General features: G+C 42.1%; 1 protein-coding gene across 4 annotated transcripts in view; it reads left to right on the top strand.

Annotated features, from left to right (window-relative positions):
• Positions 1 to 2,216: 2,216 nt before the first annotated feature.
• Met (MET proto-oncogene, receptor tyrosine kinase) overlaps positions 2,217 to 25,683 on the top strand; it is a 115,122-nt gene continuing 91,655 nt past the window's right edge. The window contains exon 1 of one of the 4 annotated variants that reach the window (XM_085840810.1): positions 2,217 to 2,466. Coding sequence is in view for 2 of the 4 variants with exons in the window: in XM_029478169.2 (XP_029334029.1) it covers positions 10,368 to 10,385 (18 nt within the window). In the remaining 2 variants the exon portion in view is untranslated. Of the gene's footprint in view, positions 2,575 to 10,223; positions 10,386 to 25,683 lie in introns of those variants that run through there. The other 3 variants (XM_021164365.3, XM_029478169.2, XM_029478168.2) reach the window with 3 other exon arrangements.

The raw sequence follows: 25,683 nt of genomic DNA, 5'->3' as shown, positions 1-25,683 counted from the left end.
TCAACAGTATTAGCCACAGAGGTTTGGTTGGTCAGGAAAATACCAGTAGAACTTCATCATCCAATGTGTCACCCATGCCACAGACGCTAAGAAAGTCAAAGAACAATTCAAGTTTGCTGCAAAAGCTTGGAATTAGGGGGGAGTCCTGCCATCTTTAGAAACTATCTGCTTCTATCATTCTAAAGATGGGAAATACTTTTCCTGATAAACGAGTCCAGGTAGAGTGTAAAAGTTATACAACTTTTACAGTCATTCCTTTAATTATGTTATTTTTAGCTAGCTTTATAAACTATTAATATCTTCTGGTTTGTGGTTAACAGATCAAAAACATAATTTTAAACCATTTTTTAAAACTGAACTGAAATTTGTCCTTGAGTAGAAAGCAGGGAAAAATTCTATCCTAAAAAACCTATAATAGAATGCTTGCATGTATAATCCACTTTTCAGTTTGTTTGTACTGCCTTTTCTGAGTCTTTATACAACTTTAATTGTTTTTGTTGTTGTTGTTGTTCTGTTTTTCTATTTTTAATCATAGCACTCAAACTTGGAAAACCTGTTAAGGCAACTACATGGGATGTTAAAAAAAAAAATCCAGTTAACATATTGCTATGGAAACCAGGAAATAGAAACAGCACGCTAATCATTCATTTAGACAACTACGGGGTGTGTGTGTGTGTGTATGTGTGTGTGTGTGTGTGTGTGTGTGTGTGTAAAATCCATCTATTCACCTTCTATTGAAAGATGTTATAAACTTTCAAGCTAATCAAGATGGCTTTTTAAAGGCCCGGGGCCTTGTAACCAGTAACACCAGAGTTTCAGAATGAGCCACAGCCTTCATGAATAGCGTGATATTAGGAAGGACTGGCTTGAATCAAGTTTGCTTGGCTGGAACCCCTGGACATAGTGTAGACCCTTGAAGGAGCTTTGAGAACTGGGTTCTAACCCTGGCTTTCTTAATACCAGCTGTGTGACCGACCTTCCTAGGAATTAATAGGGGCTGTTTTATTCATCTGCAAAATGATTCCGTGCAGGCCTCCAAAACTGTAATAGGAACTTTCCTTTTCCATCAAACTGAGGAGTGGTGAGGTAAACCGCTCTTGGGACTGAAATAGCTCTGTCTAGTGTCTGGTAATGTACTGAACACATACATAGCACAGTTATAGGAAATGTATGAGACCTTCCTTGTCTTCGTTCTGTGTGTAAGACGTGTCCCCTGCACCTGTATAGTGGCTGTGGCTTGAATGACTCTCAGTAACTAGCAAAGTTACCTCTATACATACCTCTATGTCCATTATCGAATCAGCTCTTCTGACAATTGGAAAGAACTCGCATTCTAAAAGGCAATGGATTCCTTAGATCCTTTCACCTTATTGTATCCTTGTAGGGAAATGCAAAATTTTAGAAACGATTCTAATAAACGAATCTTCCTAAGTAAACCCTTTTCAATTTCTTTTAATATTCGAGATTTGGACTTATGTGTTGGATTTGTTAGTTGCTATTTGTCTATGTAACCGCCTTGTGTCCATTTGTCTATTTAATTACCCTGTGTCCGGCTATGAGAAAAAAAGTGAAAATTAACCAGAAGCCTCCCCTGGGTTAAACTCCTGGGGTTCTTCCAGAAATCCGAGAACTTATACTAGGGGGATAATGATTGCAAAATGAAATCATTGGGACAATCCGTCCATGCACTCCCAACATTGTCTGTGACAATGAGCGCCTTGTTTCCGTGGCGCCTAGAGCTCTGTCCACGCGGGTGAGTGCGGGGCCGCCACCTCGGGCAAGGGAGAGGCTGCAGCGCCGGGGTGCGCCAGGGGGTGCGTGCGCTTTGCGCGGGTGACTTTGGAGCACCAGGAGGGGGAGACTCGGGGCCGCTGATCTCCCTCTGCGCTGGCTTCAGACTCCAGAGCTGGAGGAGGAAGAAAAAGCGCATAGCTGGGGCGAGGGAAACTTCTCCACCTAGAAAGTTTCACCTTGCCGAGGGCGGGGGGGTGGGGCGGAGCTTGAGGAAGTGCGACCCCCAGGGCTAAGCGTACTGGCTGCGGGAAGGGCGGGGACGCCACCCCCCCAACCCTCCCAGGGTGGTGCCAGTCCCCATCTCGGGGCCCCCCCCCCGAGGGACCGCTGGGGACAGACCTAGAGCGACAGGGACGAACAGACACGTGCTGGGGCGGGTACCCGGGTCTCTTCGCCTCCAGCCCGGACGCGCCCGGGCGCCGCTGTTGCCCGGCTGAGTCACGGGCCGGGCTGGGCGCGTGTGGGAAGGGGCGGAGCAGTCCGAGGGCGCTCGGCGGGGTTCGGCCCGGGCCGCAGGTGACCCGGACGGCCTCGCCGCCCGCAGCGTCCGAGCCCGGGTGACCCTGTGCGGAGCCAGATGCTGGGCGACCGCTGACTCGCTGGAGAAGGGCGGAGCGCGCGGGTGGTCCCCGGCCGGCTGACTTCGGCGCCGCGCGCTCCGGGCACCCCAAGGTACAAACTCCAGCCGCGTCGATCAGGCACCCAGCCTCTCCCAGTCCCTCTGCTTTCTTTGTTCCACTAAGGGAACTGGCTACTGCTCCGGAGGACAAGACCACCGAGGTGGGTGCGAGCCCGGGGGCTTAGGAAACTGAAGGTATGGGGTCGGGGAGGTGCAAACTAGAATTGAGCTTGTCGCTTTAGAAGGAGTGTTGTTGACGGCCACCTGTGTGACTCAGGGGCGCCAAGAGCATTAGGTGCTCCAGGGCTGCTGTAGCTCTGCAAGTTTCACCTCTGGGATCTGACTCAGCCCTTACAAAAGGGATCGGTCACCCTGTCCAGGGTGATGCAGCCGGCAAGGTTTGAGCCCAGCTATTTCCTTGTTCCTAGCCTTGCTTTATCTGCCTTGAGGGAGCGCGCGAGGAGGGGGTGGGGGTGTCTTTCCCAAGGGCAGGTGTTTCTGGGATGGTCTGAATTTTTTATTCCTGGCAAACACACGGAGGGTGTGATCCATCATTTTCTATCCCACTTTATCTTTTTGCTGGGACTCAGTGGAGGTGAAATACATTATAACCAGAGGTCAGGTAGTCTGGCTAGTAGCGGTGTAATTATTAAAAGACCAAAGAAAGTACAATGCAGAATTTACTCCAAACTGTGGTTTCCCATTTCCTACCTTTTTATGTTTAGAAGAGCCATTTGCTAATTTGGCAGTTGGCAGGGGTTCTAGAGGCTCACGCATGAATGCTCCTCCATTGGCTTTTCCCTTATCACAGGCTTCTGTTCAAAGCAGCTCTGGGGCAGAATGAAATATTGTCAACTTTCTTAAGCAAAATAATCAGGAGGTTCTAATGGCCAAGTTAAAACGGTCCACGACTGTGAGGAGATTGTAAACGCTGTAACTGGATAGAATATAGACAGAATTTTAGGAAGACTGTCAGCATTTTGTAGCATTGGGAGGAGGTTTATTCTGTCGCTTCCAGCAGCCAGCCACACACACACACACACACACACACATTACCATGCAAATGGATTCAGCAGAACGTTATTTTCCTTTACAGCTCAACTATTATAGCTGACTAATGAATTTCTTCTGCATGGAGATGATCTGAAAACGATGTACACGGTGTTTCCCTTTGCTACTGGGACATAAATTGTGCTTTTATGCCCCAGTGTTAGTGTTGCCCGGATTATTTACAGGTATATAGCTTTCCTCTCCAGCTGGAAGCTTCCTCGGCTTTGTTCGCAAGTGTAAATTTCCACTGTGGAGCAGGAATGGGTTCTGTTACACATTACAGACTTGTCACTGTCATTTCAGGTTGTGATATACTCACTGTTTATCTCCTCTGAGCAGATAAATAACAGGCATAAAACGTACAACTTCAATAAGAAATTTGATGGTACCAAAAATGTGTTCCTACATAGTGCAATGGGTGCTTTAAAATTTGTGGTCAGTTTTCAAACTCAGCAGGGCCTCAGTCAATAGTTATTAACTTAGCCACATTCCGCTGTAAGCAAGATGGATTTATGGGATGTCGAGGATGATCAGGCAAGTACTGCCTTTCCCGAGACTGCTTTGTTCTTGATCATTGGCAACAGGGAACTTACGCCAGGGATGCACGACGGGCTTTGTGGATCCGAGGGCAAGCTTTATCTGTAAAATTAAAAAGTACAAATAACAGGCAGTTGATACGGAAGTCTAACATTTGTACTCCTTTTAAGTCTATAATGAGAGGAAAATAAAGTGTTTACAGCTTATCTCAGAAAGGCAAATACCTACAGTTTATGATTTCTAAGACCACGTAAACAGTGTCTCATATTTGTCTTAAACTTTTTTTAAAAAATGAGGCTTGCACTTTGAATTATATTTGAAAAGTCAATTTACAAAGCTGTTGATGGAAATAATTAGTTCAAAATAGGATGAGTCTGATTTTTCTCTTACAAGTTTATGTAATAAGGTAAAGGTTTTCTCAGAACAAAGAGGATAACACAGAAGGGGCTGAAGCTCTGTGTGGCTGCCCCAGTGACACTGGTGACACGGGACACTGTGCCTCATGCATATTATTGTGAGTTGCATGCTATTTTGCACTGAGAAAAAAGATTATGAAAGTCTGTCCTGAGAGCTCAGTATCTGACAGACTAGTGACCTGCTGTCATACCCGTGGTCACACAGGACTAATCACACATCCAGATCCCCTCTCTAGACTCCTCTGCTCCTCATCTCTGTAACTCCCATTTCACACAGCTTTCTGGTTTCTTCTTCACTGACATGAGGTTTAGGGATGGTCAGGAGGGGGCTGGGGTGTGTACAGGTGTTTTGCCTGGGTGCATGTGTGTGCCTGTGGCCATGGAGGCTAGAAGATCTCCAGGAACTGAAGTTAAGGTAGTTGAATGAGAGGCCATGTGGGTACCGCGAACCAAGCTAACTCCTCTGTTAGAGTAATCACTGTTCTTAAATGCTGAGCCATTTCACTAGCTTCCCTTTATTCTGTGGCCTGTTGTGTTTGTGCCTGGAGCACCTAAGTTCTTATCATTGCCCCTTAGCAACAAACTGAATGCAGAAGCCCAAGTTCGAGGGAAGCTGTTTCCTTTCCCTGACCAGTATATGTTGCAACTCCTGTCCGATACTGAGCCCTCAGGACAGAGCTTCATGATCCTTTTCTCAGTGCAGAAGAACATGCAGCTCTCAATAGTATGCAATAGGTACAGTGGCCAATGCCAGTTTGGAACCATTTAGACTATGAGTTCTTAACACATATTGATTCATGACTAAACTCACATTTTTTTTTTTTCTCACCAGAAATAGCAAAGAAGTTTTACTGTGAGCATTAGCTGTGCTGGTTCTAGGCAAGCATCTGAAACTGGGGAAGGGAAATGAAATGTATCTGCCCTTGAAACGTTTACGGTCTGATTAGGTAGACAGATATTACATATGCAAAATAGAGCTAAAATCCATAATTATTAGGGAACATAAAGACCTTAACATAGCTAAGCCTGCTTCCGCTTATTTCATTCTTCAAAACCTCCAAGCTGAGCCTGGCTCATCTTAAGGTCTTCACAGTTTAAAGAGCCTCACTCAGTGCTCTTTAGTCCATTCCCAGCCATCAGCAGAGGCTAAGCCCCTGGCAACATGCAGGCGCGAGTGCGCGTGCGCGTGTGTGTGTGTGTGTGTGTGTGTGTGTGTGTGTGTGTGTGCATGTTGCCAGGGGCTTAGCCTCTGCTGATGGCTAGGCTCTGCTGATGCTGATACATGCGCACATGCACACACACACACACACACACACACACACACACACACACCCCTTCTCTCCCTCCTCCTTTCCCCCCTCTCCCTCTCTCCTTCCCTCTCTCTCTGTCTTCTCCTCCTTTCAGTTTTCTTTACTTTCTCTCTTTGTAGAAAGACTTTATTTTAAAACTCCATGACTTATTCATATGTGTGGGGTCGTCAGCCCCATTATCAGATTAAGAGCTGTGAGTGACTTTGTAATCTGCCCTCCCATCAGAAAGCCCATTCTCAGATATTTCTTCAGCTGCGTTAAATTGTTAGCGTTTATATTCCCCTTGGGTTTTGTTTTAATAAAAACATCCAGTAAAATCTGACTACTTTGCTTTTCAAGGGACAAAATGAAGAAAGTGTTTTTATAAGCCATAAAACATAATTGAGAGAAAAAAAAATCACACGTGTGGCATTTGTACCAGGAGGTGTGAGCACTGTTAAATGAAGAACAATCAACTTTGAAAATCACAGACCCAGGCATGTGTGTTTCTTTCTGTGGTTGTATGCAAGTGTGTGTATGCAACGGAGAGTACGGATTACTCTCCATTTTAACTTGCATCAAAATCTTAGCTACAGGGCCATATAGTAATTCTGTAAAGACCTATGGGCCAGATAAATTATATCGTGAGGGTGAAAACCTGACTGTACTTCTGAGACAGCAAGGCAAAGAAGTTGTGAGATGTGGTCAGGGAACTTCAGGTGTTAAGAGCACCAAGGTCTTATTGCCTTGGTTCATGGCATTTCCCAACATTCATCAGGTCCAACATCAGAAATATTGGTCCATTAGGTTAAGAAGGTTCTTTCTTACTTTCTGCCCTGAGCATGGCCCAGTGAAATCTGTGGACAGTAATACCATTATAGTCAATGCTGGTCCTTTCCAGGGTGACAAGTGGATGCCAATAGATAAGGCAGTTGCTGATGGCGTGCCTGTGTGCGGTGTTCTCCCATCTCCTGTATCTGTGTCCTTTTCCCTTTCCTCTGTTCTGCCTATGCCCTTTATGAACATTTGCAAACTGTTTAAATGAATGAGACCATCCATTTTTCTTAGGACCTGATGAAAGTTCCACCCCAGATGAGACAGTCCCCACTTGGCATCCATCATTGGAGCTGTCATGTGACATCCCTGTGTGTCATGCACCAACGTGTGCTGCTTCTCTTCTGAGTTTTCAAAAGAAGCCACACAATTCCCAATTTTAAACTGTTGACTTGGTATCTTTAAAGCACTATATATCTGAGAGGGATCAAGCATGGGGCCTTGGCTGAGTTCTGCCCTACTGTGTGACTCTTTCAGGTACTGTCCAAATGAGCAGCACAGCCAATGAGACTTAGCATATTTTCTAAACAAAGTGCTTATTTTTTTTAGACTTCTTTAAAAAGATAATAATCCCACGGTAGAAAATTAAGTCAAAAAAGAAAAGGATATTTTATCAGTCATCACCTATTAGCGTATAGTTCTCTAAACTGGTCCACATGCTTTGCATCAGGCTACGGGCATTTCTAAGCAACGGGATAATCTAGTTATTTTGTTCTACACCGAGGCCCTAGTTTTCTGAAACCTGAATCCATCTATCATAACTCTGTATGTGAACTTCATTTCATTTCCAAATTCTCTCCTTCAGAATAGACTCTCCTCTTGGAATATTGGCTCTTTGTTTTGGATCGGACTGCGCTCCCCCCCCCCCACCCCCTTTTTGCTTCCCCTGCTATTGAAACTCAAAACATGCACCGCCTTGCTGGCTTTGAGGGCCCTTTCATAGCAGCCAGTGTTGCAATCTATTTTTCTAAAGGAATAAAGGTTGTGTATCACAGGTTATGTACGGACCTGTTTGCTTTACTCCGAAAAACTAGATAAAGTGCCCAACTAGAAGGCCATGGTGTAAGAAAGGAAGATTATGAGCTCTATGTCTTCCTACTATTTTAAATACAAACATAATAATTCTCCGTATCATAGTGCACACGTTAAGATCACAGCCCTTTTCCTGTTTTGAAGCGATTCTGTGTTGCCTACTAGCTGGAAATCTGAGATAGCGCCTAGGATCTCAGATTCAGTTTTGAAGTTATATGTTACAACAGCATGGCCTGGGGATCCAAAAATGACTCCAACTGCTGACCTTTGACATAAGGTAGTCACCTAAACTCAGAGAGAGAGAGAGGGAGAGAGAGAGAGGGAGGGAGGGAGAGAGAGAGAGAGAGAGAGAGAGAGAGAGAGAGAGAGAGAGAGAGAGAGAGAGGTGGAGTAAATCTCTGTAACAGAATTAAGGGGACTGGGTCATCCCCTCAGAGGCCTGCTCATGTGAGAAAGAAAAGTCCCGCCAAGTTTTGGGTCCCTAAAACAACTCAAACTGACTTTAAAAAATAAGTTTTGGCTTAGCTTGAGACCAGAGCATTTTTGCTCTTTGAGTTTTAAACCTAGGGTTCTTTTAAGGGAAATTTAATCCATGTGTTTTTGATTCACTAAACCTTAAACCATTACCCATAAACTGGATGTCCCTCCGACCTCTTTGATGTCTATAAAATCTTTGAAACCATGGAACTACCCCCTGTTTTTCCAGAAAAAAAAAATGATGAAGTTGCTTTTTGCTATGGGTCAGTAAATGGCATCTTTAAAAACTCTGGGATAGTTGTAAAGCATCAACACAGCTTTCTAAATGGGTACTAACCGGATGCGAAACTGTTAGTACCTTAAAGACCTGCTCCCCATGCTAATCAGTTGATGTCCTTACCAAGGCCAAGGAAATATTTTTGACATACCTTGTCTTTCTTACTCATGTATCCCAGATATTCCTCTTTTTTCTTTTGTCCCTAAGTTAAGCACACAGTAAACAAATCCTTAGTTGAGTGTTAAGTAAATGAACTTCTATTGTAGCCCAGAACCTTTTGCCTAATTCCAATCTTTGTATTCAATATCAATATCCATCTGTCATGTCTTAGAACAAGATCCATTCTGAGTGGGTTGACCTGTTTCGGCAAATTTCAAGAATAAGCCATCTAACTAAATATATGACATTTATTGAAATTCATTTTGTACCGTGAACCAACTGCCTTGCAAAACGTGCTGAAAATAGGAAGGAATTTCTAGGCTAATTTGATTAAATATTCTGTTGTTACCATATGCTTTCTGAAAATTGATTTTCCCTCTCTTACTATTCCGGTCGTCCTTCCTCCCACCTAGACGTTGACTGATTGAAAGCTATGCACAGAAATGGAAAGGTATATGATGCATAAGAAGAGCAGCAAGGTGAAACAGGCAGGCTTAGAAAACATATTTACTATAGTTATAAATTACTGTCATGTATAAGGCGGGGGTAAGGTGGCTCAGTGGTAATGGTGCTATTGGGTTTTGTTCCAAACAACAGTGACGACACAGTCTTTGAAGTGCATTGTCTGGAGAGAAACACCTTCTTGCTGTAGCTGGATTCCCTGTTTGAGGGTGATTTCTGGTAACTCTATTTCCCATATGAACTCAACACAAGCATGTAGCTTTAAATGCAGGTGAAATGCACATGGATAAAATGCATGACTGCTTTGGAGAGATGGAGAAGGTACAGGACTTGAAAGGGCCATGAGATCTGTTTTGATGTCAGACTTAGATTTTCTAATTGCCTGTTATATATTATCCTCAGAAATCTTTCCTCATCCAGAGCATGCAACTTGTGAGGGAGCAAAATCTGGTCATTTCTTATATTTTGTGAGGATGGAAGAGAAGGGGGGAATTATGTTATTACAATTATAGATTTTTTTCAGTTGAATCTGAAGGTTTACTGCATCCATACATCATCAGTAAAGCTTGTTTTGACATTTAGTTACAGATAACTGTATATAAGGAGTAACTTATTTATATAAGTCTGATTTTGTTCTTGTGCTTGGCTAAATCACTAATAACAATTTTTTTTACACAACTGTGTTGCAAATATTTTAAAACTCTAATTAAAAGGCCTTTACCTTGATAAATGAAGAAATGTGACATATATTTCAGACACTATAAAATTGTTCAATTTAAGACATTTGTGGGAATAACTTTTATCACAGATGCAGAAAACCAGTGATACCTGGAGTTTGTGTTCGCTACTGAATCACTGAGAAAGCAGAGGGAAATGATAGGAAAATACTTGAAGGGTCAAGGTGCCATGTATGTCAGTGTCCCATGAGGAGCCAGGCTGCCTTCCTCCCTCCCTCCCTCCCTTCTTTCCTTTTTTACAGGTAGTTTGGGTCTTGATAACTTTAATATATTTTAATCATGTTCACCCCAAATTCTTCCCCTGAATTCCTTTCAGATCCACACCCACCTTCCTGCACCCTACTTCCTGTCCTTAAAAAAAAAAATCTAATAGCCCATCAATTCTGATTTGTAGTGTCATCCTGTTCGGAGCCTTACCCTTAAAAAAAAAAACAGATTCTTTCTGTCCCAGAACCTATCAACTGTCAATAGCACTTCATCTAGGAATAGGGGCTGGTGGACCCATTTCTTCTCCATCTAAAATAACAAGTGCCCTACCTTGTGCCAGTTTTGTGCAGGCAACCACAACTGTTCTGATCTCCGGAGCCCGGTGGTCCTGTCATGTCCAGAGGAGACTGTTTTGTTCTGGGACTCCCCAGACTCTGATTCTTTGCTCCCCAGGCATTTCTACCTGCCTCTTCTACCATGCTCGCTGAGCCAAGGGTAAGGGTGTGATATAGATGTCCTATTGTGGCTGTGTACTCCACGGGCGCTTTGGGTGGTTGTGTTATGTTACTAACCACTAGCCACCGCATGAAGAAACTTCTCTAATTAGGTCAGAGAGCATCACTAATCTGTGGCTAGAGAAATTCAAATTTAGAGAGTAATTTGATACTATGAACATTGATAGCAGTAGGTTCACCATTTGAGCCTTCATAGGACGAAGGCTCCTGACTATGGGCTCTCAACCAGATTTGCAGTTAACAGTCATGTGTGTCCTCCTTAAATGAAATTCAGAACACAGTTGTTTACTCATTTGTTGCACAAATAGATCTATATTGCCTGTTACTGCTGTAGCTCACAGGACTCACAGATGGGGAACGCCAATGACTTTTTCTCTCCCAAACCAAGAGTAAAGCCAATAATCTAAATTATTTCACAGGCTTTGGGACATTTCTGACCAACAATTCAAGAGGGGTTATCTTACACCTGCCACTGGGCTTTTTATTTGGTAACCATTGTCTTCTGGGGTGAGCACTGTCCCATGTGTAGTATATAGATCCACCTTAACCTTGCAATGTGAATACATATAGGTGTGTATGAAACTTATAAAGTAGATTTCTACATTGCTTCCTCAAACATCCTCATTATTAATTGCCCCACCCCAACCCCTAACCTCTCCCCTACCCTCCCATCCCTCTTTCCATTTAAACCTCCCTCCCAATCATCCCTCTTTCCCTCTTTATATCATCGGTGTTCTATTTGCCTTCTTCCCTTGGGATGATGAGTAAAGATGATGAACACTTATCAAAATATTTCTTAGCCACTTGTATATCTTCTTCTAAAAACTTTGTGACATTCCAAAGCCCACCTTTTAATTATTACCTTCATTCTAATGGAAAAGAGGCAGATCAAAGTGGGGAATCAACTATGAAATCTCTCTTTCTCACTCTCTCTGTCTTACACACACACACACACACACACACACACACACACACATCAGGTTGTGGGTAGAGTATAAGCTTTCCTTCTCTTCTGTCACACATGGCTTAATTCTTACAGAAGGTAGACTACCATCAATATTATTATTTCAGTATGTTTGTGTCACCCAAAAAGTCCATGAATAAGGAACCCTTTCCTTAAGGTGGAAGTAGGTTGAGGTGGTATAGACCTTTAAAAGATGAGTGGAAGTAGAAAATATGTAGTTCACTGGAGCCTTGTGGAACATCATTATCCCTCTGACCCCTGGCTTCAGATGTCAGCACCCAATTTAGACTCTACCTACTGTCACCTGATGTCCACCATGAAATCCTCACCAAAACTTCTCCATGCTCAGGATCCTCCTGAACTATGAGGCTTATAAACCATTTCTCCATAAAGTCAGCTGCCTTCTATATTCTATTACAAAACTTACTAATGTAATAATCCAGATTTGAGCTGGCCTTTAAGTTTAGCTTGTCTTTGTCTGCTAGGAAGAATAGCAGGGATGTAAGACAGAAGCATAGCTATAACTGTGCATGGCCTGTTCCAAGCACTCTGCAGCCAACCCTCTACATGGGCTCAAGTTCATGGGCTCAAGTTCATGGGGTCAAGTCCATCTTGTCAGAAAGTTATTGGCATTAAGCCACACAAGATCATAAAATTTTATACCACTGTCACAGAAAACAAATTTATCCTCTATAATCATTATAATGTATGAATTATTATTGTGAACAAAAGCTATGTATGGTCTTAAGAACTACATCTATGGTCATTGTCCACTGACATATCATCTGTTCTGGATGTGAGTTAGTGTCCATTGAGGATGCATCTTGAAGCCTTTCTTTGGAGGTTCACTATAACAGTCCATGCTAGAGTGTGTCAGGAATGGGAAATTGATATTTTAAATAAATTTAGACAGTGATCTAAAGATTTGAGGAAAGCTTATCTTACTTCCTGCCTTTTGTTTTTACTTCCCATTTTTTTCTTCTCTAAGAGTGTGAAATGGGCTGTTATCATCTGACCCTGGCCTCACTCACATTTGGGCATAAACCTCTCTCTCCCACCTCCAGGTAAAGGTCACACTGCTCAAAGAGCTTGCGGTTTTGCATACTATCTAGTTAACACACAGCCAGCAAATGAATATTTATCATTTATCAATTAGAAGAATCTTTAGGTTTAAACATTATATTAGTTATTGTTGGGTGATGGGAGAAGAACTTCAAGCAGAGATGAATATACGTTTTGGGCTCCTCAAAAATGCATTTTCAGACTAGCCAAAATTAAGAGACTTCTCAATTTTATTTCACCCTGAATAGCACATATTTAGATTGTCCCTTGACATCTGTATGTCAAGGTCCAGTGGGTTTTAAGCACTGGTCTTCAAGGAACTTTTTAAAAATGCTGTTTATGTCATCAGGAAAGTACAGAAAAAATCCCAGGCAGTTACCCTAATGTCGATGAAAGGTGACAGCTCTTGAATCTGTGTCATAAGTTGATTAATTACTTTCCAACCGCTATTAAACAGTCTAAGTGAAGAGATAAACTGGAATTCAGGATTGAGTCTCCCTCTCAATTCCTAAAGGGTTTTAGTTTTCAGAGTTAGATGATCATTATATCTGACTCATTTCTTCAAGATCTTTAAGCTCTTGCCTCTATTGAAGAGAGAAGAGTGTCTGTTTTGACGTGTTTTCTTTCCCCAAAAGTTATTTCTTCCAGATTTTGGTAAATCTAATTCTGAAATAATAATAATGATAACTATAGTAATCAGAGACTGACATATTTTTCTTAATAAAGGCTCAGGGAGCTGGTGGATTAGGTAAACATGAGGAATCTGCTCCTCAACGCAGCCTGCTCACTCAGTGGGAATGGACACAAAGGACTTTAAGATGAGAGATCCAGAAAGCATTGTCCAGTCCATTGAACGAGTTCTTCTCCTACAGGTCTCTGTCTCATCGTTCCTCAGGCCCACTTCAATGACTGCAAACTCTCACTATCCTCTCAAGTCCTCAGTTGTTCTCAGCTTTCTTTGGTCTCAGTGTAAGGTCTCCTTTTATACATGGAGAGTAACAGAAACGCCTTTGGTCTCCAGGTCACTCATCATTACGTCCTCGAGTATGTCTCAGGGAGTGAAGAGGTCTTTTCAACCTATGATCCTGAGCCTGCTCTCCCCCACGTCTTTGATCACCTTGCTCTGCCTGCCCTGCCCTCCTCTTGTCCCCTCCCCTCCCGTCATTAAAGTCTCCTTTCACTCAGTCCTCATGCAACCAGTTGCTGCCTCCTCAAAAAAAGAAATAAAACACAGATGCAAGACGCACTGATAGGATCTTGAAGCCACAGTCGCCCAAGTAGTCATTCTGACTTGTCCTATCTTTTAAGCAGAAGTTCTTGATAAACACAGGCCTAACCTGTTTTCTCTACGTTCCTTATTCTTATTTTTTCCCTAGCTCATTTCATTCAAGTAGTCTCCTCCATATGGCAAAGAAAGTCTCCTTGTTGCCAAAGCTAATGGATGTTTGTTTTATTCTTACTCTCTGCCACGTGGGATACGCTACAGTCCATGATGTATGTCTGATTGCTTCCCTCCATCTCGAAAGTTCTGCCTTAGCCTTGAAAAATCATACAGGCTCGGCCTCTGTGTCTCCAAGTTTCCTCTGTTCATGACTTTTCTTTATACCTTTGGAATAAAGGCAGTACTAGTCCTTATCTGAAAGGGGTGGGATCAGAAATGTTCTCTTGGACTCTAGAATATCTGCATAGACTCTGCTAGCTGAGTGTCCTGAGTGAATATCCGAAATACAAAAATGCTCCAAAATTCAAAACCTCTCAAGTGTGCAGGTACTTAGAGCAGTTTGTAGTCTTGATTTTTAGATCATGGAGATTTAGCCTGCATCAAGTTTAACTGCCCTACTCTCCTAAGGTAATGACTTTTTGTTCACCTAGAGAAACAAAATAATTTGATTTTCTGTTTAGAAAAAAGAATGTTTCTTGTACATTGTGGCTCAGATTCTCAAGACAAGAGGGGAGAGATAAAAGCAGCTAGGAAACTGGAGCAATCCGGATAAGAAATGGCTCCATCCTGAACACTAAGACAGTCATGTCTGCATCCTCACATACGGGAGTCCAGTACGATGACTTGAGAACCTGGGCGATGAGAGATGCTGATCTGTGATACAGACTGGAGAGCAGGTGTCACGGGCTGAGTACAGGCGCCACAAGGATCTCCAACTGTTCTCTCGGCTTGACTTACTCATCCTGTTTTTCCAGCCTGTTAGCTTTGTTGGCCCCAGCCCTCAGTTCTGTGTGTCTTATCATCTATGCTCTGTTCCTTTTAGATTATATTCTTGACTTGTTGTTGTAACAAAATGCAGAACAGCTAGCAGCTTAAGGGAGAAGGGGACTGTTTTGGTCTGGGGTGGGGGGTGGGGGCAGGGTTAGTGGGTTACAGCAATACAGCCCATCATGGCAGGCAAAGCATGGAGGCAGAACATGAGGCTGACATTTAAGAAGCAAAAAGCAATGGATGCTAATACTCAACTTGCTTTCTCCCATTTCCCTTTCTCTTTTATCTATACCACACTTTGGGTAGGTCTTACCTTCTCCGTTCTATACAAACATAAGCAGAAGTATATCTCCTTAGTGCTTCCAAACCCAATCAAGTTGACCCTGGAGATTAACCATCATGGTATTATCACCCAACACCCCTCTCTTTATACCCCATCTACATGATGACAGCATCTTAATTCTTTAGCCTAGACTTTCATCCTTTATTATAAGACTCTCATATCCCACCACATGCCCACCAACTCTTATCCGCGCACATAGTACTTCAGCTGTGCACACAACACAACCACATTGGTTTCTCCACATCCCCATCAAACTTCTGATCTTCTTGAATCTCACTGGGTTTTCTAACCCCTTCTGTAAGTTAATTGAGAAAAACAGTCTCCTTATTATAAAATCTATAAGCCTTTTTATTTACATATCTGATATTTTAATTTCATTCTCTCATTCTTCAAAATATTACCACAATTCAGCCACTTCAGCTAGAAGGAAGCATATTATTTCTGTCACTGTTGAACTGCATAAGCAGTCTGCCACTGTCTTCATTGCCTCACCTTTATGCCATACAATCCCCTACTACCAGCAGTCCTCTGTCACACACTCACAGGGATTCCATTCAAATATAAGCACCCCTCAATCTCTACCTTGTATTGGTTTCTCATTTCGCTCCAACAAAAGCCAGAACCTCATAGTGACCAGCGAGGGCTCTACTGTTCGGATTCTTTGTCTTTCTAGACCTCATCTTTTAGATGCAAAGGCTTAGGGGAAAACTCAGCAAACACGTCTCTTGTTCATTCCTCTTAACTCTGCTCAGAAATCCATTTTCACCTGTCACTTGGCTGAGTTCTCCCTTCCTCTACCTTTTCTGCAAAAGTCACCTACACAGATTTCCAAAGCCCAGACTTCTCCCTGTACCCTTCCTTGAGACAGTCCAGATATCCAGACTATCAACTTCAAATATACTTTATCGACATCCCGCATGCTTGCGTGTATTGTCACCTGAATGCCCCTACTAGAAGTGCTTTCTGCAAGAACTGGATTGTTTGTCTGTTTACTGATGTATGACAAACACATAGTAGGGCCTAAATGAACATGTACTGAGTTCAATCTGAGAAGATGTTGGATAGGCAAAACAAGCTCTGGCGAAATGAATTTTTATACTGTCTGCTGATAAAGGTAAGAAGATAGATACCAAACTAGGGAGCCCCACTTATTCTCTTGATCCTTACTTATCTTTGTGCCTAGAGAGTTGAATAACCTCTGCACTATCTCACAGCCTTTGGCTCCTTCTCTCTTCAATCTCACCATATAGTCAACTACAATGAGATATATGTACTAATTGTCATAGCCATTGACTTCCACCTATAGACAGCATGCAGAGCCTTGAGCAAACTGCAGGAGAGGCTTTCTGTGAATGGGATCTGGCAGTTGCAACCAGGTCAGCCCCTCCCACACAGATGTTCTACTGCTGTATTCAGGAAAGCCCCATACCTTGTCCTCACTGCACAAAGTGTCTGTGTCCTTAGCTGTTCTGAGCACGTTGTTTACATTCAAGTCCCAGCTTAAGCCATCACCATTTCCAACGCCTTTAGCCTTTCCTCCCCATGTGCTCCTCTCTTCCTATGACCACAGTGCTAGGGGGAGATGGGGGATGGGACTCCCTGCCATTTTGACAGTGACTCTAAGTGAAAAGGGCCATTTAAAAAGATCATTCCCTCTTCTTGCTCTTCCTTTCTTTTCCTCAAACAGAGATCTTACACACTCACAGTAACATGATTGCATACACACACACACACACACACATACACACACACACACACAGCCCTGAGTTATTTTTCTCTTCAATTGATCAGTTATATAAATGCAATGCTGAGCACAGTTGTTTTTAAGTTGTCCTAACCTTTAGATTTATTGATTTTTTTTCAAGCATCCAGGGTGTTTACTGAATGTTAGAAATAGGATTCCATATTTACTTCTCAGTCCTGTCCTGCTTTCTCAGGGACTGGCTTGCTTGCCATTCTCTGCTCATTTAAAGGTATTTATTTTTTATTTTGTAAATAATGTGCTTAGTTCTTTATTTTACGATGATGTATCGATCTCACCATGTGTGTAAGCTTTTGTTTTTTTTCCAACATAATTGCATTATTTTTACTCATGAAAATCCTCACCTGTAGACAAATACAGACAGGTTGGTAATTCCATTCATTCACAGTAGTCTCCCAATTTCTATGATGCTTAGAGAAGAAACTATTGTGTACTTCAGCTTCAAAGCCTAAGCCTAATTCATTCAGTTTCAGAGTCTGCTTGCTGATGTTAACTTCCCAGAGAACATTCTCAGATGTGAGCACAACAGAGGTCAGAAGTGAACGGAGTATTAGTCAGAAAGGCCCACCTGATACAACCCCTGGTGTCTCCACCCTTGCCTCATTCCTAACGCGCATGGTTTCTCTTTCCCTATGACAGAGCCACCATGACAAAACTGGGTCTACTCACTGTCTGTTTCCCTGTGCAGCTGTTTAACTTTATGCCTTCTGAAAACCCAGAGGAAACGGACCAGCCAATAGTGTTGCATGACTATAATCCTAGCACTAGGAAGCGAAGACAAAAAAGACAGTTTGAGACCAGCCTGAACAACAATGGTAACAGGACCTTGTCTCACTCAAAAGATAATGAAGGGAGGAAGGGAGGGAGGGAGGGAGGGAGGAAAGAAGAAAGGAAAGAGATGCATTAATCCACTGGAGCACAGATCCCCCCATTTGGAACTAGAACGTGCCTTGTGCCCAGGACATTTTCCACTCCCCACCCCCACATAGAGGAGGGAATGTCTGATTCACTAGTGAGCAATGTATCAGCTTCCTCTGTGTGTGTCTTCCTCTCAGTCCACATTCTGAGTGCCTAGACAGGTTCATCCTTTCCAAACTCTGATGTGAATGTAGCAGGAAAGGGCTGCTAGGCTTAATTTATTTTAACTCACATATATGGAAAGATGTGATCTGTGGATTTATTTTATTCACTGTTCTTGGCAATTGAGCAAAATCTGGTAGGGCATCTACGCGATGTGAATTATAAACTTCCATTCATCTATTAGACTGAAGGGGGGGGACCCTGCTTTTGGTTTCAAGCCTTTTAGCATGTTCCTAACAATGGGGAATTTCAACCTCCACATTTCCAAGGATAATGAAATGTTCTTGTATGAGTTACCATTTATTAATGGGGTAGATGCCTGTCCATCATATGGGACTCTGACAATTCAATGAATGTTCTGAATGGTATTTTTCTTTACAACATGCACAATAGTAAAACAAATGTCCATTTATTCTTTTTTTCCCAGAAGTTGCATGTTGTCAGCCATTCTTATAAGAACAAAGATGTTTGCTAACAGATTATGAATTTATGAGGCAAAATCTTGAGGCTAGAATGGTATTCTATTCTTCTTATCTTTACTCTTGCCATACCAGGCTTGGACAATGATCTTAATCATATATTGAAAGTAGAAAATGCACAATTGGCTTTTTTTCTTAAGCTAAAAGTCTGTCATTTTCAACTTCTAAAATGTTGATCAGGAAAGGGGCTGAGATAGCCGCATAAATATCAGAACAAAAACACTAGCTCTCTTTCGTGAAACATTTGTATACCCCAGAAGGGGTGGCTCTAAAGCCCATCATTATATAGGGCACTAATCGCATTCATTATAACTCTTGTATATTATTCTAGTGCCAAGTTTAACTTGATTACTTCTATAGCCTTTATATTAGAATCTTTAAGAAATATACAGATCTTTTTATGAAATTCCATGTAACATATAAGTTGCTGTCTTCATTACACCTCTTCTCTTTAAACAAAAAGCTTATACCCTTTGATGGTTACACTTTCATATAATATATTAAATCAGTTCATGAGTTCAATTACCCTATTGACCATATTTAAAACTACATGTTTTGGATATATAACAGGAGCAAAAACGAAATAAAAATAGGAAATTGTGCACAGTTTGCAAATATGTACATGCTAGGGAAACAAATTCTTAAAAACAAAAAACAAAAAGCACTGGAGTCGGGCCTGGTGGAATGTGTCTTAGTCCTAGCTATGGAGAAAGCTGAAATAGAGAGAGATCAAGTTTAAGGTCTGCCTGGACCACAGAGAATGTTCGAAGACAGCATGGACAATTCAGCAAGCCTGTCTGGAGAGAGATAAAGGGCTGGGGCTATAGCTTCATCGTAGAACACTTTTCTCACGTATACAAGGCATTTGGTTCAAATTCCGGTACAAATAAAATATTAATTATAAAGGAAGGAAAGCAAGAAAGCAGGCAAACAGAAGACAGAAAATTATTTTACTCCCAAGATAAATAGAACCTACCCAAGTCTTTTTGTTCCAAGTTATGTTGGTTTCAAAAGCTGGTCCCTCCTTTATTTTTCCTCTACGTGTTTACCACTAGGATTGCAATTTAAATACATCCATGGGACATATTTACACTAAAAAAGAATCCAGTACTTGAGGTTCAAATGTAACTGGGACTCCTGCATCTTCACTTCCTAAATCTCTATGGGGATATGGGCTTACTCTTTAAACGAATGGTTCCTGTTTGGCTCTTAGTGTAGCCTCTGTCTTGGAAGAACTTTAAGGGCTTCAAGAACTTGAAACTGAGTTAAAGGAAAACCACAAGATGGCCAGGGATGGGGAAATCACAAATAGTCTACTTAACTTGTAGAGAGAAGGAAGGAATGAAAGCCTGGGCAGGTTTCAGACTGGTTTCTCCCAGATCACTGGCCAACTTCCTCATTTCTACTGAGAGCTGGCAGAACTAGCTGAGGCACAGCTCAGGACAATAAGCAGAGGCATTATGTTTACTAGGTGTCAGCGTGGGGTGCATAAATGAATGCCAGCGTAGCTGTGATTTATTCAAGACCCTCGTGGACAACAGACAATCCACAAGGCGGAAACAAAAGAAAAGCCTCAGGCCAGGCTCTAGACAGAGGCAAAGCACATCCACATCCATGTAGCACCTAAGCTCCTTCCACTCGCTCTCCCCTCCACACCCCAGCTCCTTTCCAGAATGTTCTATGCCGTGTCAGAGAGTCATAAAGGTACTTTGGTACAAACTATTCTTTAAATATTAAAAATAAGACTGTCTTGTGTGCATTCTGGATTATTTGCCTATGACCGTCCACTAGAGCAGTTGGAGGGGCTGTAAACTCTGGAAGCTTCCTTCTGTCTCTTTAACCCACCGTTGGAAATCACTTTGGTGAGAGGATCTTGAGGTTGGGATGTAGGTCTCTGGAAGATCAATTGCTTAGTATACTTAAGGCCTTAGATCAATCTCAATGAGGGAAGGGAAGGAGGAGAAATGAAAAAAGTAAAAGAAAGGGAGAGGAGAAGGGAGGAAAGGAAAGAAGAGGTTAGGCAGGGAGAAATCCCAGGCCCGAGATCCTCTCACGACGGTGATTTCCAATGGTGGTTAAAGGGGCAGAAGGAAGCTTCCAGATTTTCTGTGTCATGCCACTGCTTTTCTGTATGATTATACTTAAATGATTAAACTGCACCAGAAATGATTTTGATAAGTTATATTGTCTTTACTGTTATATACTGAGATTAATCTAGAGGCATAGGAGAAAATTCAGGGAAAAAAAAAGTTGTAACAAAATGTTTTCTCAATAGTTCTGTGGCTTCCTTTATGTTTTGATTTAGGCTACAGACTTAAGGTATGGAGTTTATCCTGCTGTCTTCAAATTAGCTGAACTTCTCAGTATTTGGACAACTGAGTGTCATGTAATGGATGCTTAAAATATCTGTTCAGGATTGTGTAACACCATGTACTGTGCCTGGTTACAAAACCAGTATTTGAAATGTCATTAGAAATTTCTTTCTTTTATTCCCCCTCTTTTTTTTATTTATGAAGCCTTTTATTTGTTTACATTTCAAATATTATCCCCCTTCAAGGTCTCCTCTCCATAAACTCCATACTCTTCCCCTTTGCCTTAAGAGGGTGTTCCCCTACCCACCTACTCACTCCTGCCTCACCCTCTAGCATCCCCCTTCTCTGGGGTATCAAGCCTCTACAGGACCAAGCGTTTCTCCTCCCAGTGATGCCAGATAAGGCAATCCTCTGCTACATATGCAGGTGGAGCCATGGGTCCCTCCTTATATCCTCTTTGGTTGGTGGTTTAGTCCTTTGGAGCTCTGAGGGGTCTGGTTAATCGATATTATTCTTCCTATGTGGTTGTGATCCTCTTCAGCTCCTTCAGCCCTTCCCCTAACTCATCCATTGGGGTCCCCAGGCTCAGTGCAATGGTTAGCTGTGAGTATCTACATCTATCTTAATCAGGTGTTAGCAGATCCTCTCAGAGAACAGTCATACCAGCCTCCTGTCTGTAAGCACATATTGGCATCAGCAATAGTGTCCGGATCTGGGGTCTGTGGATGGAATGGATCACATGGTGGGATGGAATGGATCACATGGTGGGGCAGTCTCTGGATGGCATTTCTTCAGCCTCTACTCTATTTTTGTCCCTGCATTTCCTTTAGACAGGGACAATGTGGGGTTAAAACTTTTTAAATAGGTGCATGGTCCAATCCCTCCAAGGGGCCCCATGTCTGTCTACTAGAGGTGGTTTCTTCAGGTTCTATCTCCCTGCTGTTAGGTATTTCAGCTAATATCATCCCTATTGGGCCTTGGAAGCCTCTCAAATCTCTGGCATCTGGAACTTTCCAGTGTTTCCCCACACTCCCCACCCCACCCCCCAGTGCTACTTATTTCTATTCATTAGAATTGTGTTGCTATAACTTTATTATGATGATCCTTCCTTTTCTTGCCTCGTGGAATTGACACATGAATAGTAACTGTGCAGAAGTTAGAAGTCAACCTTGGAATTGGTCCTAATCATTTATACTCTTTGAGATAGGGTCTCGTTTTGTTTATCACTGTATGTCCGGCTCACTGGACACCCACTTCTGAATATTCTCGTGTCTCCACTTCCTATCTTGGAGCACGGTCTCTGGCAATTGCAGACATGCATGTTACTTCATCACTTTGTATGAGTTCTAGGAATCCCCTCAGGTCCTCACACATGCATAGCAAACCCTTTGCCTCCTGAGCCATCTCCGTCCTTATAATCCTACTTTTAAAGCTAATGGAAAGAATATCAGTTTATAGAGGGCTACGATTATTCCTGGGGATGTGATTCTTGCAAGCCCTCTTACTTGGAGTGGTGATTGTTTTATGGTTTAACTTCCTCAATATGGCATCTCGGCCATCTTCCAGAATAACAAGTTCTCTTTATATAATCAAACTTACTGAAATCTTTTAGAGTTTTATGTGTCAGGTCATTATTTGGATACATTATTCTCATCTTGAGCTCATTCTACATCTTCTTCTTCAAAAATACATAGGAGAAAAATGAGAGTACCACCTTAGCAGTCTAAGCTGATGAGCAGGCTTCCAGGATGCCAATTGAGGAGGTATTTACGAGTAATGGTTCAAAAACACAGAGAAATCATTTCTTTCCATTTATTTGAGTACTGTACATAGTCCACAGCCATGCCACCCTGAACATGCCTGATCTTCTCTGAAAATTTTATGTAAAGTTGCTTTTATCCATTTGACCTTATGTATGAACTCCCAAATCCATAAGTATTTTTTTACTGGATATTGTTTGTATGTGATTTGCAAGGAATAAAGGAATCATTATGAAACTACTGACCCAAAAGGAAGAATGAAAGAAACAATTTTACTGGCTCCTGTAACCTTAAAACATGGTGGGATACAGATAGCCTCCACCTCTCCATGTTTAAGCTCTTCTGCCCGCAGCATCAGCTTCACACTCAGGCTGGCTCTCCCCACACAGTAGCCAAGATGGTCCTCAGAGACTCCAAGGTGGTATCATCTGTATCTTTGGAATCTCTGAACATGAGTGATTCTCTGCCAGCATCCATATGGTTGTCCTTGCTTTGGTCATATGTTCACCCTAACTGAGCACTGGCTCAGAACACTAGAGCTCATTGAAAAGCCAGTCTGGTGAGCATCCTCTTCCTGCAGTGAGAAGAGAGCATCATGATTGATGGGCAATCTCAGTAGATGGGGTAGTGAGGGATTTCGAAAGAGCTGCCAGAGGAAGAGACAATAGGAGCTGAGCGGATATAAATAACTGTTCACTTAAGTACTATGTCTTTTGAATACAACCTTTTCCCTGGAATTGCAACTAATTAAGCACAGTTCAAACAGGCATCGTGTGTTTTTACAAATTTAGAAGTACTGAGGGGACCTTGATTCCATGTGCACCTTTGATTCTCTTCGAACACACATGTCATCTGAAAAAATCAGAATAACAGTTGCCTTATGACTATAATTAGGAAAAATTATATAACTGAGGATATCTTGCAAACTAGAAGGTGCTTTCAACAGAGGAACATATCATGTGACTTCTAGGAAAAATCAGTCCCTAAAGCAAAGTTAATTGTGTCAAAGTTTATGAAGTTTTTCCTCCTTTAAAAAGATGTAATGTCCCATTACACCTGCTGAAAATTTCCCTGAGGAATCAGTCCTTAAATACAGCACTATGCTTTGGCTGCTGATAGAATTGCTGGCAAGCACAGATCCTGCTCAATAGAAACCTAGAGAATCCTCCACATTGCTAGATTTGGGGGCAATGCTGTGACCAAGTAGTTCACTAAGAAAACTAGAAACGGATAGGTAGTAGAGAAGAGTTGAATGGCAAGTTGGAAGGTTGGCCTGAGGCCAAATTCATAGTTAACAGGCAGTCTTTCATGAAGAGACTCCTAAATACCACAAACTTAATGACCAAGCTGGCACAGAGGTGCTCGTTCCCAGGAAATGTTTGTTCAGTGAGCGTATTCTTGCAACCAAGTGCAGAGAAATAAGGACATGCTTTATAGGTGATCTGGTTTCATCTGCTATGTGCACATTTCAAGGGAATGAATTAGTCAGTCTGTTTGAATCATCTTTGTATGTTTTATTTAGTCGAAAAATCAGTTAAATGACTAGCACTATTTCAAAAAGAAAAAAAAAGGAAGAGAAGTGGAGAGCAAGACATTCTGTGTTGAAGTCTGATTCAGACACATCACAGGATTCAATGGATGGAGGCAGAAATATATGGAAGTGAGAATATTTCTGAAGTCACTACCATCATAAACATTCAAATTTCTGTCCTAGCCCGGTTTGGCATAGAGCTAGGGGAGAAAGTTGGAGTCGTGAGGTAAACACGAATCTCATATATTCAGGTTGATGGCCCCGGAGTGACGGGTAATTGTAGAAAAGCAGTCCCAGAGATCAGGATTGTCACAGTTGGAACATACTTTGGAGTTGATTGGTTCACTTCAGGAATGCCAGTAAATATTTCATAACCATTCCCGGGTGGAAGGACAAAGCTCTAATGTGCAATATTTGCCAATCCCTGTGAAATAACACTCCCATCATGCTGCCTTTTGGTTGTCAAGATAAGGTGGCTGAAATGTAAGTCGGGAAGAAACTCACAAGACAGGTGTAACTGAGCTAGTGCCAGGGGACTGACGCATGCTACTGGTTCAAAACTCACTCTACAAGTGGGAAAGATGCCCAAGAAGTTAAGTGACTTACTTTGGGTCATACAACATAGCTCCATTGCCACAAACTGAAACTAGCTTCTACTACTCGAGATTATGAGTGCATTATGAGAAAAGCACCCTAATTGATTGCTAAGTCCACTTAACGCTATAGCCTGGCTACATTTCCCTTCTTTGAACTTCTCGCCTTGAGTTTAAGCTGCTGTGTGATTGTCTCTCCTTCCCACCACTCTGTGTTCTCACTGACAGTTTGAAAGTAATTTAATCACCTTCGACTCTTCTCTGAAACATCACAGATACCCACCCATGTTTTCCGAGTCTAGGAATGAACAGTGATCATACCTACCATGGGCCAGACACTATGCTAACATCTACTCCTCAAAGAATTCAAAGAGCCTCCCTCAGAAATGAGGCGGATCCCATAATGCAGCTGACCAGAGTATGTGGCTGTGCACTAGGCACCAGAGTCTGCCCGTGGCACTCGGCTCTCACCAACACACACCTCTGTGGGCAGGTCAAGTCTTAATTGCACAGAATGGTCTAGAAAATGGCATATATTAAGTGATTAATAGCATCCTTCTTCCCTGCTAGCTTACTTCTGATTTGCTGTCCCATCCAATGAGATAACAACAACAACAAAAAATCTCATTCATACATTTGCTGGATTTTAGTTTGTTAAGCATCAGCACGGTACATGACATACATATAAACCTTAGAACATGTTTCTTATTTTAAAAACATAGGTAAGTCGTCAGATTGTAAAAACAAAACAAGGATTATTCTGAAGCTTCTTTCAGAAGAGAAAACCTAAAAGCCATGCACATTCAATCCTGCATTACTGGGTCAGCTTGGATGCAAATGCGTTGTAAGATTGCTTGGCCTTCCCTTAGGGAGTCAGCATTCCTTTATTTCCCTTCAGTTTTTTGGAGAAAAATATAAAGATTGTGTTCTCATTCCTGGAAGATATACTGACATGTGTCGTGTTAAGAAAAAACAGTTTTTCATAAAATGTACTCTGGACTGATATGACAATTTGTCTCCTATCCTTATTTTTTATTCCTTCTTCTTTCCCTCACCAGCATCAAAAAAAATATTCTAGTATATTTCTGAGCAATGAGAAGTACACATAAAAATAGCAAGTTCAGCTCCAGTTGCCATATATACTCTAAGATGGTCATGTATCTTCGAACTATCCTCTCTT

This window comes from Mus caroli, unplaced genomic scaffold (assembly GCF_978045245.1).
Source record: "Mus caroli unplaced genomic scaffold, Mus_caroli_1 scaffold_7, whole genome shotgun sequence".
Taxonomy (NCBI): domain Eukaryota; kingdom Metazoa; phylum Chordata; class Mammalia; order Rodentia; family Muridae; genus Mus; species Mus caroli.
This window is presented reverse-complemented; position numbering and strand designations above follow the sequence as displayed.